We start from the raw sequence: 20,561 nt of genomic DNA on the forward strand, positions 1-20,561 counted from the left end.
TCTGATCGCACTGTCCTAAATTGAGTTACTGAATCAGCTATAATTTCTCCGGAGAAGAGCTCCATATACCAAAAAAATGACCTTTGCCTAGGCCTGGGCATTGCCCAATTCAAATAGAAATATAAAAACGAAGAACATGGGTGAAGGAATATTTATTACTGCTCGGAAAATTGTCATACCGTTTAATAGAAAGCAAGATACTATCCTACGAGACAGTTTTAGTGCAAAAGAAAGACAGGTCGTAACACTAAGATTAATTGCAACAGGAAATTCATATCAAGACTTTAAATATAATTCCTTAATGTGCCTACCCCTGCTGACAAAATTTATTTCTGAAACTTATTCGGCTCCTATTACTCGGGAACAAAACAAAATTAGATACGCCTTGCACGTACGAAGAGCCAAGAGCAACAGAAATCAGTAGCTTAATGCAATTGCGACACCTTCGTAAATGCGTTTCTAATTCTAAGTCAGTCAGAAACCATACTTGTTTCTGAATTTACGTTGCTAGATGGCTGAATGCGATTATACTTGTCTAAATTCAGTAGCGACTGAGTTGAGATGACTAAATTCAGTGAAGTGTAACAAACGAAGTAGCTTGATAGTGTCTTACTGAAAATACAGGGTAAATTCTCTTTGGTGTCTACTGTCTATGATCTAAAATTTACCAGCACCGAGATGATGGTCGAATTGCAGTTTGTAATTTGTATTCATTTCTCGTGGTTTTTCTGAGGTAGTAATTAAAATTGTGTCACTTGTTTTAATTTATTTTGATCCATAATATCTATTTCTGGTCCGAGAACGAAACATAATAACATACGGCATGATGGTAGAAGGTTCATTTACACGGAACGATGTGTTCCAAATGGCAATACGAGTGGCCTTTGTATCTGCCGTTACATATTTCTCAATTAAATGGCTTGTGAATCAAATAGATCCAACATCTAAAAGCAGGAAAAAAGCTGAAGAAAAGGCGCGAGAACAGTTACGCAAGTACGTATTGATTTTTCATCTTGAATTGAAGTATTTGGAATGAAACATGCTTCAATCTTATGCAATAAAATTATATTTTTTGCATTATTCTTTGTCTTCTAACAAGCTGAACCTATTGCTATATAAAAATAGAATATTTGACTTATTTATAATAATTACCCTATGAATATGTAATTGTCATGTTGTTGGCACAATTTCAAACAACTTATTTTGTTTGTGATAGAGTATACAAACATAATGATTATTAAAATTACATATATATGTAAAGGTCTATATTAGTATCAAAAAGTTGCCACTTTGAGTGTTTAATTAAGTACTGTAACTACAGACTTAAAACAATAAATTTTAAGATAGTTATTTTTTCTAATGTTAACATGACTTATCTAATGACAATTGGTTATTCACCATGTGTAAGACAGAGATGCCATGAATAGTGATTTTAATATATTATACCAAATATTAGTCTTGACGTAGGTATTAATTATAATATTTTGTTGGAAAAATATGTTCAAATTACGCAAAGGTACACAGATGGTCGCTAACTATGGGCCTGATGAGAAAGCTCATGGTCCCTCAGAGGGCAATGGCTCTGTTCGGAGTTTCCCTGCAGCATCGAATCAGAAATGAGGAGATCCGTAGGAGAACCAAAGTCACAGACATAGCCCAAATGATTGCGAAACTGAAGTGGCAGTGGGAAAGGCACATAGTTCAACAGACAGATGGCTGGTGGGGCTGAGAAGTCCTAGAATTGCGACCACATACCAGAAGACACAGTGTTGGTAGGCCCCCCACAAGATGGTCACCAACAATCTGGTCAAGATAGCTGGTTTTTTTTTTTTTTTTATGGAATAGGAGGACAAACGAGCGTACGGGTCACCTGGTGTTAAGTGATCACCGCCGCCCACACTCTCCTGCAACACCAGAGGAATCACAAGAGCGTTGCCGGCCTTTAAGGAAGGTGTACGCGCTTTTCTTGAAGGTACCCATGTCGTATCGTCCCGGAAACACCGCACACGGAAGCTCATTCCACAGCTTCGTGGTACGAGGAAGAAAGCTCCTTGAAAACCGCACTGTGGAGGACCGCCACACATCCAGATGGTGGGGATGAAATCCTAACTTGTGGCGTGTCGTGCGAAGGTGGAATTCGGCGGCAGGAATCAGGTTGAACAGCTCTTCGGAACACTCCCCGTGATAGATGCGGCAGAAAACACACAATGAAGCGACGTCTCTACGCAACGCCAAATGATCCAGCCGTTCACAGAGTACTGGGTTCCCGACAATTCGAGCTGCTCTGCGTTGCACGCGGTGAAATGGATCGAGCTGATACTGGGGTGCGCCAGACCAGAGATGACAGCAATACTCCATGTGAGGCCGGACCTGCGCTTTGTAGAGCGCTAGAATGTGGGCCAGCTTGAAGTATTGCCGTGCTCTATTTATGACGCCCAGTTTCTTTGAAGCCAGTTTGGCTTTGCCCTCCAGATGGCCACGGAATTGGCAATTGCTCGAGATTTCGAGACCCAGTATTCCGATACTAGGCGAGGCTTTAAGGGAAGTGTTCTCGAAGAGCGGTGATACGGCAAATGGGGTTTTTTTAGTGGTAAACGCGCAAACTTGAGTCTTCTGGGGGTTAAATTGGACAAGGTTCAACTTACCCCATTCCGCGACCTTCTCGAGAGAGGACTCGATAGAAGACACAAGTTTCTCCCGGCACTGGTCGACGTTTTCCCGAGAGAGACCTGCATGGCCCGTGTATACGGCATCACCAGTGCTGTCGTCTGCATAGCAATGCATGTTGGCGGTGTCCAACATATCATTGATATGCAGAAGAAACAGCGTGGGAGATAGCACACAGCCTTGGGGAACTCCAGCGTTCACGGGCTTGGGATTCGAGCAATAACCGTCGATAACGACCTGTATGCAGCGCCCAGTGAGGAAGCTGGAGGTCCACTTGCATAAGCTCTCGGGAAGCCCAAATGATGGAAGTTTTGCGAGGAGCGCCTTGTGCCATACACGATCAAAGGCCTTCGCTATATCTAGACCAACTGCCAGGCCTTCCCCCTTGCTTTCAATAGCCGCCGCCCATCTATGTGTTAGGTATACCAGAAGATCGCCAGTCGACCGACCATTGCGAAAGCCGTACTGCCGGTCGTTGATCAACTGGTGACCCTCAAGGTATACCAAGAGCTGGCGGTTAATTATGCTCTCCATGATTTTGGAGAGAAGGGAGGTAATCGCAATAGGCCTGTAGTTTGCCGGATCCGAACTGTCTCCTTTTTTTGGGATCGGATGGACAAGGGCTGACTTCCATGAATCAGGGACTACGCCTTTTGAATAAGAGTGCCGGAATAAACGCGTTAGCACCGGCGTCAACTCAGGGGCACACGTTCTAAGCACGATTGGAGAAATGCCATCCGGCCCGCTCGACTTCCTGACGTCCAACGAAAACAGAGCTCGCCTAACAGTTTTCTGTCGGAACTGTACTTCAGGCATGGAGCTCTGACACCGCGGGATGGTCGGCGGTGTTTTTCCGTTGTCGTCAAGAGTCGAGTTGGAGGCAAAAAGAGTGCACAGGAGATCGGCTTTCTCTTTTGCCGTATGGGCCAGGGTGTCATTCCTCATGTGCAACGGCGGCATGGATGGCTGGTTGAAGTTACCAAGAGCAGCTTTCGACAACGACCAGAACTTGCGTGTTCCGGTCGGGTAACTGGAAAGCTGCTCGCCAATTTTGACGACGTGCTTCGATTTCAACGGGCACAATGCCGAATGGCTTGGATCACGTACCACAGACTACGCAGGGCGATCTGTGCATAATTTTGCATTGGCGTATGGTCTGTCCCAATTGGTTGAGTCGCCGACGCGGCTCCCGGATGTGGATAGCCACATGCCGTCCTTATTAGATCTTCTGCTGACTACACATCCCGATGGTTACCAGGTCTCTGTCGACGCCCCTCTCGGAACGTCCGACCATTGCCTGGTCAGGAGTGTAGTGCCTATCCGACGCTAACGTCGCAGACCACCAGCGAGCCGCCGCGTTTGGCACTACAAGTCAGCAGATTGGGATAGGATGCGTTCCTTTTTTGCATCCTACCCTTGGGGCAGGGTTTGTTTCCCTACGGATGATCCTAGTGCCTGCGCCGTTGCAGTAGCCGATGTGATACTGCAGGGAATATGTTGTTTGAGGGCAGAACAGTACTGATTTTTGTCCAGCAGTGGACATCTTCCAGCTGATGATGATTCAAATTTATGGAAGAGGAGGACAAACAAGTGTATGTCATCCGAATCCGAAAGTCATCACTGATAAGCCCTTTTGAAATAATGTTACATTTTTATGATTCGGTATTCAGCATTATTAAGTGCCCAAGAATTGGCCACATTCCAAACAGTAGCCAAATATTTGTGGCATCTCTAGTCAAAATATATTAAAAAACGATCCAAGAAAGCAGAGTCCTCCAATCTGTTTATCTCAATATCTTATTAGTATAATAAGTCAATTATTAGTATGAGTAGTTATAAGATTCTATATCTGTGAAGGATCTCTTCCAGAGCTGGCCTCAAGCACTCTTTGGCACTGGACAAACTCACCGATCATGAGATGATAATTGCTTCCCAGCTGGTGGTACCCGAAGAGATCAATGTAAGTATTATTCAACTTTTAAATTTAATTATTTATAACTTTTTATGAAATAATTTATATTATTTAAATACGGTTCATATATTGGATCCAGCTTATTAACTAAAAATTAATTTGTTATGTATATTACATCCATTGTAATATATTCTATTTGATTGAAAAGAGTGGCCGTTGATTTTCTTATATTATGTTCTTCTTGCGAGCTCAAATTTTTACAAACATAATATGATAAATTCAGTAGTTTAAAATAAATATTTGTGTTGACGATTTAAAAGTGCTTAGTTTAAGCCTATTTGAATAAAGTTTATTTGATTTTGAATCATATTAATCAGTTAAATGCTAAAGATGGAAACTAGTTTTATTTCTTATTTTATACCTGAAACAAATATACATGCTGTTAGACTATAAAGAATATACACAAATATTATATCTTAGATAAATTAAATGTCTAGATAGAGTGTGACTGCTGTGACACACACTAAAACAGAGTGCCTTACAAATCGTAAGAGTGTAAGATGTTGCTGTCATGCACACTAAAGTAGTTAAACTGGCTTGTTGTCATGTGTTGCCTAACAGCAAGAGACTCTATCTAGATGTATAAATTATCTATGGTTTATAATTTTTTGGTATTTGCGCAGTAGTTACGGAAAGGACCCACGTCAATCAAACTCGCTAGTCGGTTGCACACTCCTTTATTAGTAATAGACTACTAGCCAATAGGGGAGGTAACGCGAGGGTCGCATCCCGCGCACACATACAAAACATTTAGGTGCCCATTCGCAACTACCCATAGCTTATAAGTATAACAATATTATGTAATTATGAATGTTTCTAGTAATTTGAGCGTAAAAAGTGAATAAGTATGATGTAGTACCTTCAGGCTATTATAATAAAACACTATAACGAACCACTTGAATAGAATATAACGGTTTTACACAAATGTCATCGAATGTCAATCCAGCTAGGACACGGGTAACCGTTGTCACTTTGAATATCATAGGTAGTCTTCACCAGGAAGAATGTCCTGCAGTGCTGTACGTTTTCCCTCTCAGCACATAATATCGGTTTTATTTTTGTATAAAACCGTTATATTGATGTGCCTCTGGAAAACATAAAGCATTGTATATGAAGACATGTTTGTTATCTGCTGGTGAAATATGTAGGTGTATATATATGTATATAAACTATGATGAATAGTGAAATGTGAATAATAAAATTTAATCTCATATACAATGCTGTATGTTTTCCGGAGGCACATCAATATATATTCAATTATTTCACTATAATCACAACAATATACAAGTAAAATTAAATGATTTATAACAATAGGACAGTCTTTGACCAGCAGCCAACATGTCCGGCACTTTCGACTGCCCCAACAAGAAGTGCCCAATAGCTGATAGCAATTCGTAACAGTTACCATACTACCAATCTTAAAAATACGAAACTACCAACTTCGTGATTAAGTTACATCACTAAGGTTTTGCATGTGATTATATTATAATATTATAATTACTAAAAATATACTAAGTATAATAACTAAAACAATATAATATTAACAGGTTACAAATTATTCTATTAATATTACCATAACGAATGTTGAATGAAATGAAAAAAACAATGTTGGTACTAATTGAAATGTCAAATAACAATGACACAATACATTGTTTGGGGCTAGATGATTTGTGTGAAGGTGCATCATTAAAAATGGATGGTTTTTTCTAGGTTAACTGGAAAGACATTGCCGGCCTAGACAACCTAATTAAGGAGTTGCGTGAGACAGTAATCTTGCCCATACAGAAGCGCGAACTTTTTGCTGATAGTCGACTCACTCAACCGCCGAAGGGTGTGTTGCTGCACGGTCCTCCAGGTAAATGATGTCATTTTGTTGTTGGTCAACATGCTTGCGGTGGGAAGCTGATAGAACTATCACCTATTTTACTATGTCAGGGCTACCAGATGTTACTCCACCTTCTGTACCGACCAGATTTGGCTCATTATTTGTTTTTACTTTCCGCACTGAACATTTAAGGAAAAATTTAATTCAACAGATGAGGTTTTTTTTCGAGAGGAGGAAAATACACTTACGTATTTAGGCCCCGAAACAGGGCCCATATGTCGGACTCGAGTGTCCGCGCAAGCGACCACCCTCGCGGAAAACCTCTATGCTGTTAGCCCTGAAGGCTTTCACAGCGACATAGGACGTGGGCCGTGGAGGCCGCAAGTACTACGCAACAACAGTCGCGGGGTGTCTCCTAAGGAGACTCGAACCTTGGACCGGCTGTGTGCTTGTGGGAAGGAGAGAGAATGAACCTGATGATGAGATGATGATGAAAGATGAGAAAATTAGATTAACACACTCGCCGGCGAGTGTGGTGATGTATTGTGTAATGTATGTAAGTGTGAATGTATGTATATATGTTTGTATCTACGTAAGTAGTGTAAATGTTTGTGTGCATGTGTGTTTGTGTCTGTGGAGTGTATTTGTGATTGTGTAAGTGGTGTATGTCAGTCCGTCAGTCAGTCCGAGTGTGAGTGGAGTGAAACGATTACAGGACGAGGACTAAAGCCTCGTCGGGTATCGAAACAATGTGTGGTGTATCTAGGTTGCGGGCCGCTGGCTATCGTCAGAGTGACGAGTGCCAGTGTTTTGCAGTGGTTAACCGCGCCTACGCCTGCGAAGGCGGTGTGTGCGCGTCTGTGTCGGTGTTAAAGATGAGGTTGCTGAGATTTTGTTGGATATTTTTCGACCTCTAAGATACCTTTATATAATTTTTTGAAAGCTGGTTCACTCGAATACATCATCTGTGTTATTAAAAATCGCGAATTATCCACTTGCTGATAAGCAGAACCATCTGTCCATAACAGTGATAAGGATCTGTCACTAACGGCCATTCTCAATATTCAGTCTATCTCTTACTTGAGATAAAAATCGTAACTATCGTTGACTTTTCTGTCCCAATAAACTTATCGACGGTAACTCACCTTATCCGTACACGCTATCTGTCAATTGGACGACGTATAGCTTACCAGCGATTGAAGTTTGTATGGAAATTGCAATTCACGCGTCCCAATATAGGGCGATAAGAATGACTTATCGGATATATTGGGACAGCTTCAGATTATTGACAGCTAATTACTGACAGTAGAAGGTAGTAATTTATCTCTATCGGTAGATAGTATATTGGGAACGGCCGTTAGAAGCGTTAGTAACCCCATGAGATCACACTGACTGACATCAATTGTGTGTCTGTATAGAATAAATGTTACGTTAAATAAATCTTACGAAGGGATTAGTTATCCCATAAACGGATGAATGACATAAACACTAGATTAAATAAGTAACTTTTGTTAACTATTTGGTACTATATTGGTATAAATGTTATAGGCCCTATTTCTTGTTATCTTCTAATATATAATATTCGCGTCACGGTCTTCCTAAACGGCTGAACCGATTTGTATGAAATTTTGTGTGCGGGTAGGTCTGAGAATCGGCCAACATCTATTTTTCATACCCCTAAATGATAAGGGTGACCCACGCCTAAATAGTTTATTTTTATTTTATGTTGATTCAGCATTTTAAATACATACAACTTCAAATTTTCGCCCTTCTACGATCTACAACTATTTTTGTATCGCGATAGGGTTGCGAGATGGCAACCGACTACAATAATATTAGTACGATAATTTTTACGTACCAACGATGTATTTGGTAGGTCTGAGAATCGGTCGTCATCTATTTTTTATACCCTAAAAATTTTAATTATTGAAATTTTTTAAATTACTTTATATGGCAATACAAACCGCTGGGTCAGCTAGTATTCTAATAATTCTCGTTTTAGGTTGTGGCAAGACCCTTATCGCTAAAGCTACTGCGAAGGAAGCGAACATGAGTTTCATAAACCTGGATGTGTCCCTGCTTACTGACAAATGGTATGGTGAGACTCAGAAACTGGCTGCAGCAGTTTTCAGCCTAGCTGTCAAGTTACAACCATGTATCGTTTTTATTGGTAAGTGGTTTAAAATGTATTGATTTTTCAGAAATAAGAAAAAAATATTCCATACCACACACATAAAAATACAATCTAAATACTTAATATATATTCGTAATCCTAACTTAACTAAATATGCTGTGTGGCAAAAAAAAAAGGCTGATGCTCAGCTTGTGCTGTAAACCAATACTGGTTGCAGCGCTGATTTTCATCATCTATACCTGGTTAACTGTCTGAGTGCCAGTAAATATTAATATTTAAAAAAGAAAATAAAACACATTAAAACACTTCCATGTCTGCCATGTTTCATATAAAAATAATATTGTAGACAGACGTAAAATACTATAAATATAATGATTTTTTTTATGGAATAGGAGGACAAACGAGCGTACGGGTCACCTGTTGTTAAGTGATCACCGCCGCCCACATTCTCTTGCAACACCAGACGAATCACAGGAGCGTTGCCGGCCTTTAAGGAAGGTGTACGCGCTTTTTTTGAAGGTACCCATGTCGTATCGTCCCGGAAACACCGCACCAGGAAGTTCATTCCACAGCTTTGCAGTACGTGGAAGAAAGCTCCTTGTAAACCGCTCTGTGAAGGACCGCCACACATCCAGGTGGTGAGGATGATATCCTAACTTGTGGCGTGTCGTGCGAAGGTGGAATTCGGCGACAGGAATTAGGTTAAACAGCTCTTCGGAACACTCCCCGTGATAAATGCGGTAGAAGACACACAAAATGAATGTGATAGAACAGAAATATATTTATATTAAAGTAGTGTACAGTGTATCTGCGACTAAGGTTGGTTCTTGTATTATCGGTATATATAAGTTTTTATAAGATTGATTAAATACAAATACAGTTTTCGAGTTTCTGATAGGTGGTGGTATATTGTTCCAACACTTCGTCGCGTTATATTTAAAACTACCTCCAAAAACCGCTGTTTTTTAGGAAAAAAAAATACAAATAACTTTTCCAAATCGGCAGTACCCCAGGGCACTAGATTTTTTCAGATACACCAAAACTGAGGTGTGCCATACGGCACACTATTCCCTCACCAAGTTCTGACCCTTATTTTGTTTATAAGATGGTTTATTTTGCATGGTCTTATAGTTTGTTTCAATAGCTTTCTGGTACATTCACTCAAATCATCCTAATTATAAGCAATCTATTGCTACACGTAAAATAATACACATTGACAGAACGCTACGCGAGCGCCAAAATCGCCAAGATCTAAACCGTACTGCGCGCGGATCAAAGAGCGCCAATCCGCTTAGGTCAGGGGTGCTCAAGTTTGAACTGCTGGCGATCTACCTCAAAATTGTTAGACTACGATCGATCGACTCTGAGAGCGTTCAAGTATGTGTCATGAAGGATTGTCGTCTAGATAGACTGTCACGATGACATAGATATTAGTTTTGCGTACAATAATAGAAAAACTCATAATTATTCAAAATTGCGAGTTTATTGGTTCTTACAAAACAAACGCATTGAAGTTCTAAGTTGAACTAAAGACATGACACTGCATGTCCTGAGCATACTTTTCATAAGATGGCACGTAATTACCGATTTTAGTTACCTAAAACAAAATCTGTGAATAGTTCTATATCGGATTTTTTTCTCGAGATCGACTCAAAAAGCACCCACGATCGACCGTTCGAGTACCCCTGCTGGCTTATATTAATAATGACCTCCTACTCGATATAAAATTGGTGCCTTAAATAATTTCGTTTACTCCGTCATTACTAACACTCGTGTGCTTGTTCTGATGTTGCAAGGAATACAGGCGATGGTGATCGCTGACCCATTTAATGAAGAAATAAAATTTTTCACATTTGGTCATATTACGTAAAACATTTCAGATGAAATCGAGTCGTTTCTACGCACGCGCACAGCGCATGATCACGAAGCAACTGCGATGATGAAGACCCAGTTCATGTCGCTGTGGGACGGACTCATCACCGACCCAACCTGCACAGTTATCATCATGGGTGACTAAATTATTATTTAAACATACTTACAATTTTTATACGCTTTATATTAGCTTCACCTGTATGTTTGTATGTTTGTAACCGACTTCTTTGGGCGCGATTTTGACCCACTTTAAACGGCTAGATTTCGTTCAAACTTTGTAGATTTATCGAGGACTTATACCATATCCATTATTATAAGATTCAGTAACGAATACATATTATTGGCAGGTGCTACAAATCGTCCTCAAGATCTGGACAAAGCTATTCAGCGCCGAATGCCAGCCACCTTCCACGTGCCGATGCCGAACGAGTCGCAGCGGGAGAGGATCTTGCAGTTAATACTTCAGTGTGAACCAACATCATCCGATGTTAGTACTTTGTATTTTATTTTTGCCTTTTCTGTCAATGAGCTTGGTATTTGTGTTTCGGTTTGAAGTATGTGGCAGCAATTATGGTTTCATTTTAACTGAAATAAAATAGAAAGAAACTTTAAGCCCTAAATACCCAAAGAAAAACCAAACATATTTCAATTTTGTATTTATTTATTTCTTCTTTGCAAAAGATAGTGGAAAGATTTTTCATTTGGGGTTATGTAAATATTTTTATCTACACCCATACTGTGATTCCTCTATTAAAGATTCTAAAACAAACATTAAAACACCCAATGTCCTAATAACCCTTACAACACCCAAACAAGTGTTGTAATGAAATTCAGTACAACATTAAAACACTTGAATGTCCTAATAACCCTTACATCACCCAAACGAGTGTTGTAATGAAATTCAGTACACCATTATACCATCCGTTTTCATTAAAACACTCTTTTTGATGATGTAATGGTTACTAGGACTGTTTTTTTTTAATGTTAGCAGTAAGCTTACTGTTTCAGAACCTTTTATAGAGGATTCATATTATGGGTGTAGATAAAGTTTTGTATGCAACTATTGATAATTAGGTATTAAAACACTCATGTAATACTATTATAAACCCACATTCGTGTTTTAATGCCCCTTTTACACAACTGTTGCATATAACTATTATTTTCGCTTCGTCAACGTCAATAACTAGTAGAAGTTATTGGACACAAACATTGATTGTGTTTTGTGAATTACAGAAAGACAACTCTCAGATTTGTAACATGTCATAGTAACAGCTAATCTTGAGTGCTGTCACTGAATTGCAATGGCCAATGTGTTATTACTTACCATCAGTTGGAACTCTTTTTCATTGTGTTCGCTGCTATCTAAAAATTTTTTTTATAGTGCTCTCATTATATTTCTCCAACTCATATTTTTCACAGATCGACTTCAAGCGTCTATCAACCTGTACGGAGGGTTTCTCCGGGTCGGACCTGCACGAGCTGTGCCGACAGGCGGCCGTTTACCGCGTGAGGGACTACGCCCGCGAGCAGTACGACAAGGAGGACAAACATGAGGTAAACGTAAACCCCATCCGCAGGACCTTCCCGGTGTATATCCATGGGGTATTGACCATTTCTTGAATACACTCCATGTCTTTCTGATGAATTTCGATTTTACAATGACAGTCTTAGGCCTTTGTCGACGCCTGCAGCTTTAAACCAGCAAAGTTTATATTTTCATGTTTAATGTAGGATCCGGCTCGAAGGACCATGTAGAAGCACTCAATAGGTAGTATTTTAACTTTAATTAATGAAATAAAACAAATTTATTGCTTGCTGACGCACGTTGAACTTGAACGGCATAACACTTAAACCCTTACAAAAATACTTTAAACATGTAAATATAAACTTTGCTGGTTTAAAGCTGCAGGCATTGACACCCTTGTTAATGTTTTCTTGGAAATTCCAGTCTCAGGGTTGTCTGGGTTACAACATAGTCTGCCCATAAATACTATTACAATTAAAAATAAACAAAATATTACATTTGAATTTGGAATCTGTCATTTTTATATTATGATTGGTCATTGAGTTTTCTCATTTTGGCGCCAATACATTGTACAATATTTTGCGATATTGAAATGGAGTGGGGTGATAAAGAGAACCGAATCACTGTGATTGCATACACAAAGTAGGTATGGAGCCAAATGCAATTTTTAAAACTCTCCATATGCTTGGTATTAGTAAATTGTGTAAAAAGTGTGTCAGTATTTTCTATAGGGACATAAACTCTACTGTTCCATGTCTCTATAAAAAAAGTAAATTTGAGTAATACATCTTTGATTTTTAATGTACACTGCTATCAATGTTATCTAGGCACTTAACATTTTTAGTATTACATTCATATGTTTGTAAATAAAGTCCTCTGCATTTGCATTACTTTAAAATGAACACTCCGAATTTAAAAAATATTTTCGTCTTAGTAACACTTCTGATTAAAAAATGCATGCTCAAGCATTTCTTTCATAAATATGCTGTACAGCTTCTATCAAATAATTTTGTAATAGCAAATAATATAGTATAACAGTACAAGTACGGATGTCTCACTCCGCAAAATCAATTAAAGAAATAGGGACTCTTGCGGTCATACAATAAGGTGTAATTCAGATCGCACAGCGCTACCAACCTATATTTTTATTCACCTAGAAGTTGCCTCTCTTTCTATCGCGTGACTCTTACCTATTCTGACGACATTAGGGTTGACTTCTTTATCTAAAACTGTATGTACCTAGTATAAGGTCTTTTTTTATATAATATAAATACGTTATTATGTCTCGATTTTGTATAGTAACGAACTGCAAGTGTACAGAGACGAATAAATTAGAATTTTAAGAATTGTTTCTCTGCTTTTTCCTCGTAATGACTTAATGTTTTACATTTATGATGGCACGACGACGGGCAATTTGTCGTTGTATAATTTAATGTAATAATATAATTTTTGGCTTGATTAATGTCTGTTATCTAATTCGTTCACACATATTGATCCAATAAATCGTTTGCTTCCAGCCAAAGACGAGTGCATCCAACGCATCCGATTCCGAAGAAGAATTCAGTGACGCTATGCGACCAATCACCATGGATGATCTCCGGACGTCGCTGATCAAGTTGAAAGAGTCCAAAATCCAATGTGGCTCAATCGTCCCCAACATGCGGATAGAGTTAGACTAGACCAGCCTTATCCGGTTCGATCTGGTCTTGAGTTGACAATTAGAACTTGACTCTAACCAGCCAAGATCTAGTCAGTTAGAAGTTATCTCTCGGTTATGGTACCAAAGTTAGGTATTGCAAATTGTCTTCAGTTGGATTTAGATCAAATAAATTTACTAGCATTTTAAATAGGAAAATACATACTACCATTCATAGCGGAGATTAATATCAAAATAACAGCTGTTATCTATCCATATGTATAAATGAGACTCATATTATGTGAAGGCAAGATATTTTAATGTTTTTCTGTGTGTGTGTGTGTGTCTAATTTGCGAAACAACTAGATTTTTAATGACTAAATCTATATAAATAAAATGATTGAGTTTTTCAATTGTGCGCGCATCACGGAAAAACATCTGGATAGATTTCAATTAACACTTGGCCCTTATCTAAAAAAATATTGCGGTATCTTCATTTAGTATAAAGTTATCTAAGTTGAAATAAAGATTTAAATAATCACTATGTACTCAGTCGTTAACAATAAAATTGAATACACATGGTAAATTTTGAGGTGTTTCCGGGACGATACATCTTGGATACCTTCAAAAAAATTGCGTAAACCTTCGTTAAAGGCAGGCAACGCTTCTGTGATTCCTCTCGTGTTGCAAGATAATGTAGGCGGCGGTGATCACTTAACACCAGATTACCCGTACGCTAGCTTTTCCTCTTTTTATGAAGGTTTTAAGTACGATTCATTTGTCACGTAGTATGTAATATATATAAGCTATCTTAAAAGAGCTAATTAACATATCTCCTGCAAACATTTGATAAATTATATTTAATCTAAATCCAATCACAGACGGAGTGGTCATGTGGCACTCAAAGAAACTCTGCTTGTGTTATATTAGTAGGGCTTGAATTATTTTCACACATCGTTATACTAAACATGGCACACAGCAAGCCAGTAAATATTGATCTTTTTATTTGATATGTTACAACATGCCAAGGGTCATTGTCAACTACATATAAAAAAAACTAGATTTTTTGAGATTTTTTAAAATCTACCGATCCGAATCGGTCCGAATTGTATTCAAAATCTAAGTTTAGTCAAGCTCTTTCGAATGGCGTCAACCGCATTGAAATCGGTCTTACTGAAATGTATCACTATTGGTCGAAAAAAAAGGATATGTCACATGCCACATGACAGAGTCGATATGATAATATGATATGATATTTTCACGTCGTATAATGTATTCTCACAAATTTACTGAGTGCAACAAAAACCTTGTGAGAAATTAAAGGCTTTTCACAAAGGATGTTAGTTTTATGTATAAAAGCGGCCGCCATTTTGAGAATCTGGGCGCGTTATGTATTACGTCATGCGGGAAAAGTTAACATGTACACAGTTTTGGATTCTTGTTATATACACCGTGACAATATTGATTACTAACATTTTAATGGCTGTGTGTGTGTGTGTTTCTAGTGATTTGTACTATAGCGATTAAATTTTTAGTTTTTTATATTTTGTAAAAATTATTGGGATATTTGTTACGAATGGTTCTAAGAATACATTTGTTGCAATATTGTATTGTTACATGACGTTTATGGTTCGACTAGACATATTATTATAAAGCTTCAATGAAGCTAGTTCTTCAAGCATAAGCTGTATAATTATAAACTCGCGTGTAATCACGGAGAAAATTGATGGTTGTGTTAAAATATGTTGAAGTCTCGAAGACACGAATATATTTGTGTGTATTAGATATCTTTTCAAATGGTATATTATTTAAATCTTATGAAACTCAATATATTATCCAATTTTTGTTGATGTATTTTGCAATTTAATTCTTAAATGATTCTCAAGACACATGTCAGTGTTATTAAATAAGGCACTAGATAATGGTAGTGAATTTTGTTTATTTTAATCAATTAATTTTGAGGGCACTTGTAAGTTCCAAATGGGCAAGGCGCTACCTCCACGAGTGAGTGCAACGAGACCAATCCGCCCTTCTATTGTCGGATAATCTCCACGAGTCGACTTTTATTCCGTCATCGTACTGCCGCCTTATCTCCGCTTGATCGCGATGGCTAATACAAGGTTTTTGTTGACCATATTTGTTAATCCAATTAATTCGACACGTTTTTTGCATGTACACGAGGCATCCTCAGGAGATGTTGACTCGCCAAATTCTGGCAAGGCTGATCGTCTTGAAAATTTGGCAAAATAGCGCCTATTAAAAAACAAATCATATTTGTTCATTTTATAGCGCTCGTGTCGAATGTGGTGAGCGACACGCGACGATGTGGTGGCGCGGTGAGACACGAGATCATATCTATGTGACTGTACAGTGGAGGTGGCGACTAACACGTATTTAGTACGATCAGCAAAATATCCTTCAAGTAAAGTTACTTTTATTACACGTATACAGTAAAACGTCTAAGTTGGCTTGAAGTAGGGCGAGAATCACCATACTGGAAACAACTTTTAAGCCCCACCACCTCTAGTAACAACACCTACCCAAGCAACAAGCAATATTAACTTTAGCTAATATTTGATATTAAGGAGTTACTCAAAGGCCTTATACCAATGGCCTACAATTTCCAAAGACAGTTGTTTGTTGTATGATTAGCAGATATGTTCATATAAAGCTGATATTAACACATTAAGATCCAAAACACAACATTTGTGTTTTTACATACAATCCATCTGTGCTGTTAACGGAAATCGAAAAAGTATGTATAGAATTCAGTTAATTAAAATATTTAAAATATATTTATATTATATCATAGATTTAAATTCAATTATCACTCCACGTTTTATATTAAAAAATAAAATTGGAATATATTGTAAAATAAATTACGAAAAATATTTATGTATTACTACTTATCTATAAAATATCAATAAAAATTTAAAAATTTTAATAAAATTAAAATATGTACAAAGTTATTTATTAAATCTCATATGTAGTGATAGAGATGTAAAAATATTAATAAATGTTAGTTATAATAAATGATAGTTGAAAGATTTTTGAATTTTCTTCATGTAAGTAATCCAATATTATGTCACATGCTTTTCATATCATTTTCGAGTAATTTATTGGAGAGCTGTAAAATAAAATTTTAAACCAAACTAACAAAGTATTAAAGTACATACAATTCTGCATTTAATAATATAGGAACTCGGACATAGAACTCCACTTGCTGAGGAAACTGCTCGTCTAAATGTTATAGTAAATACACCAAAAAATACCATTTAGGAAGAGGAGAATAATAGAAGGATTTTAATTGTGATAATTTATAAATATTGGGACAATATGTAGCTGTCTGGAAGATGAGAAAAATATATTATTATAAAAACTGCATTGTACATTTCAACTACAGTTCTGTCTAGGTTAAGGGCTTAAAAAATTATTTAACTTGAAAAGTACCTGTGGGAGGCTCCTTTGCACAGGATGCCGGCTAGATAATGGGTACCATAGCGGCGCCTATTTCTGCCGTGAAGCAGTAATGTGTAAGCATTACTGAGCTTCGGTCTGAAGGGCGCCGTAGCTAGTGAAATTACTGGGCAATTGAGACTTAGTTTTATGTCTCAAGGTAACGAGTGTAATGGACATGGCGTATCAATTACCATCAGCTGAGCGTCCTGCCCGTCTCGTCACTTATTCAAAAAAACTTGAAAGAGAATCTTATGTGAGGGTAGTTGTAAAATTTTGTTGTCGTAGGAAAACGTAAAGTCAGTTGCTTTGTTAATTTGTTACCTACAATGTAATGTTGATACTGTAGAAACCAATTAAGTAGTATAGTGTAAATAAATGGGAATAAAACGAGTCGTAAATTAACTTTGGTGTTTTATTTAATATGTTAATTAATTGTTATACAATAATAAATGCAAAAGAAAATCTAAACTAATCTCTTACACGGTAAGCTATAAAGAGTATTTAGATTAAATTTGCAACCAAATGAACGAACTCGAACGATTGGCTCAGTGGAAGAGCGCTCGTACCCGAGAGGTCGCGGATTCGAATCCCGGATCTGTTATAAATTTTGGTTACAAATTTAATTTAATTAATACCAGAAGTGAGGGTATTACTATAAAATAAAATATTTATAGTCTATTTACATTATCGCAACAGTAAAAATGTATCAAGGCATGTGGTGGCTTTGTAATCTACGTATCTCTTAACCATTTCCTTTTTCGGGTTCCGTACCCGAAGGATAACGAACGGGTGCTACAGTTTAACAATAAATAGGTAATCCGAGATGGCGAATAACAAAAAGTTCGTCATGCGAATTAAAAAAAAATTTTACAAATATGACAAGATACACATAAAATTAATTTTTGTTTTTCTTATTTTTTAAACTTACAGCTAATGCAATATGTTAAAAATTATCTAACTAAATTCTGAAGGCCAATTACAAGTTGCCACCTAAGATCATTAATACGTCTAGATAGACTATGACAGCTGTGAAAACGTCGAAAAAAGAGTTTAGAGTTCAACTCTATTTTGAGGAATGTACGCACACTAACACAAAGTGTCATACAAATTACGAGTGTAAGACGTAGCTTGTCGCGCACACTAAACTAATATTCCTGGCCTGTTTTTATCGGTTGTCGAACAGCAAGAGACTATCTAGACGTATAAATTATGTAAGATTCAATCCTTTTGTAAATAAATTAATTTAACATGCCCCAAATGTGTTATTTCCTTGCTGCCAGATTATCCATATTCATCAAACACCTGAAATTTTATGAATGATTACTTAATTAGTGACTTTATTTGAAACCGAAAAAGTAGAGTATGGCTCCCTTCACATAAATATTTTTAGGTCATAACTGTACCTAGTTTAATTATTGTAAATAAGATTTATTGTTTTTGAAAGTTTAATTCCTTCACGATTTACACATTTTTGCAATTTTTGGGACCATTGTATGAAGCATTTGTTCGAGTATTCTGTGGTGAAGGCTCTGGTTGAACTTTTTTGTCGACTTTGCACTGTGAAAATCATGGTGCAAATATTTCCTTAGGTTAACTTCATTGCACCGCCACAAAATTTTCCAAACGATGTAAAAAAAAATACTCACTTTCAATACTCTACTTTAGGAGTTTTAAAATTTCAAATTCCATAATTTTTCATAGATAATCTATACTAATATTATAAGGAGGAAAGATTTGATTGTTTGTTTGTTTGCATTGAATAGGCTCCGCAATTATTACAGAACCGATTTGAATAATTCTTTCACTGTTGGGAAGCTACATTATCCCCGAGTATTATAGCCTATATTACATTTTCAAAAAATTAGGGATCCCTACTAAAAGTCCAGTAAGCTAACACAAGGTGTAAATATACGTACGCGAACGACGTCGCGGGGTATCAGCTAGTTTTATAATAAATGGCCAGTCCAGAAACATAGAGGCCAAAGCTCCCACTTAAAAGTCGTTGGTACTCTATTAGTGTTAAAACTATAAATACACCTACGTTAAATAGAGTAAAAATTACAATATTCCATTGTAAATTATACGGTTGATAACTCAATTATCTTTTTATGCCCAGTTATTATAAATATTAGCATTAATTATACCTTTTTTCGTTTCTTCGACTTATTGATTCCTTTTAATCTCGGTTGCCTGTGATTTTTCTTATTGTTATGTTTTCTTTTTGGTTTTGAACGGTATGGCGCGACGTTCTCTTTTCTCAGCAGTCTCAGCAAACCTATTAAATATAAACAACATAACATTATCTGAGTGAGAATGTATGACACCTATCATAAACGCAATATAGTGATCCTGTATAAAAGGTAATATTCGACTATTCGCCGATGAAAAGCACTGCTTAGTTAATAAATGTAGACCGTGCAGCGAACCACTTGATCCTTGATTACGCATCGAGGCGTAGATATCTCCCCCGATCAACACAGCGTGTTTACATATTCGGGAGATCTGTGGTTTTTAGGGAGGATATCTGCTGTCTTGGCAATTGAGGGACCTGTCTACTCTTTGTGTAACGCAGAAACGCATCTTCTCAGTTGACGACGCGTTTGCTCGGGCTTGGGTCGCGCACCACAAATTTCCCAGGGCGAGCTGTACATAAATATTTTTTTTTAGAGAATACTTGTAATTTTAATTTCTTTTACGTAAGCAGAAAGCTCGAATGACTCCCAAGTCCGACTGTGGCTTCATTCAGGGTTACCTGATTAATTTGATAAATTTTGTTTGGCGTGAGTTTTTACCTACTGAATCGAATTGCGTGACACTTATCTGGATTCATGCACATCCCATTCACATAGCACCACATTATCAGATTGTCAAGGTTACTTTGCAAAGACTGCTCATCGTCGTGATCTTCGCTTTAGTTAACAGTTCTATAACATTTTAAGTCATAAGAGAACATTAAAAATTTTGACTCCTGAAAACATCTTCCGATTGATTCCATTTCAAATTGTTACATACATACATACACACACCACTCACGCCTTGTTCCCGTCGGGGTAGGCAGAGACAATAGAATGCCATTTGCTTCTATCCTTCTAAACCTCACGCGCTTCCTCTACATTCATTACTCTTTTCATACATGCTCGCCGGTGCTTCGGACCTCTCCTTTTCTCAAAACGTCCCTAATTTGGTCGACGAATGTTCTACAAGGTCTCCCGCGACCGACTTGCCCACACACACTTGTCTTATATATTTGATGCGTCATTATTTCTTCACTCATTCGCTCCACGTGTCCAAACCATTTCAGCATTCCATTTCCAGTCCTTGTCACAACATCCTCTTTCAAACCACAGCGCGCTCGTATTACCGCATTCGGAATTCTATCAGTCAGTCTTTGAAATTGTTCTTTAACAATTTCAAAGACTGACTGATAGAATTCTTATTAATATTATTCTTTAATAATAATCCCAAATATGA

At 37.4% G+C, this 20,561-nt stretch overlaps 1 protein-coding gene and 1 long non-coding RNA gene across 3 annotated transcripts; one reads left to right on the top strand and one right to left on the bottom strand.

Annotated features, from left to right (window-relative positions):
- Nucleotides 1-688: 688 nt before the first annotated feature.
- On the top strand, nucleotides 689-17,492 carry LOC126973888 (outer mitochondrial transmembrane helix translocase). 2 transcript variants are annotated; one of them, XM_050821248.1, is made up of 8 exons: nucleotides 689-993; nucleotides 4,525-4,627; nucleotides 6,350-6,494; nucleotides 8,467-8,634; nucleotides 10,479-10,607; nucleotides 10,818-10,957; nucleotides 11,890-12,024; nucleotides 13,513-17,492. In XM_050821248.1, exons 1-8 carry the CDS (start codon nucleotides 824-826, stop codon nucleotides 13,672-13,674), a joined length of 1,152 nt encoding a protein of 383 aa, XP_050677205.1. In that variant the 5' UTR covers nucleotides 689-823; the 3' UTR covers nucleotides 13,675-17,492. The 2 variants fall into 2 exon arrangements, with proteins under 2 accessions (XP_050677205.1, XP_050677206.1); XM_050821249.1 differs by having other exon boundaries at nucleotides 4,537-4,627.
- LOC126973943 (uncharacterized) lies at nucleotides 17,485-19,593 on the bottom strand. The gene is made up of 2 exons (XR_007731449.1): nucleotides 19,235-19,593; nucleotides 17,485-18,392 (listed from the first exon to the last, which is right to left on the bottom strand). It is a non-coding gene; the product is annotated as an uncharacterized LOC126973943 (long non-coding RNA).
- Between the last annotated feature and the right edge of the window lie 968 nt (nucleotides 19,594-20,561).

The sequence above is a fragment of the Leptidea sinapis genome, chromosome 30, assembly GCF_905404315.1.
Source record: "Leptidea sinapis chromosome 30, ilLepSina1.1, whole genome shotgun sequence".
In the NCBI taxonomy this organism is placed as follows: Eukaryota; Metazoa; Arthropoda; class Insecta; order Lepidoptera; family Pieridae; genus Leptidea; species Leptidea sinapis.

Bases quoted from the DNA above. Each gene is read 5' to 3' on its own strand.
- LOC126973888 (XM_050821248.1), top strand. From the start codon at position 824: ATGATGGTAGAAGGTTCATTTACACGGAACGATGTGTTCCAAATGGCA. The intron at 6,495-8,466 runs GTAAATGATGTC...TTCTCGTTTTAG, and splicing joins GTTGCTGCACGGTCCTCCAG to GTTGTGGCAAGACCCTTATC. The intron at 10,608-10,817 runs GTGACTAAATTA...TATTATTGGCAG, and splicing joins CTGCACAGTTATCATCATGG to GTGCTACAAATCGTCCTCAA.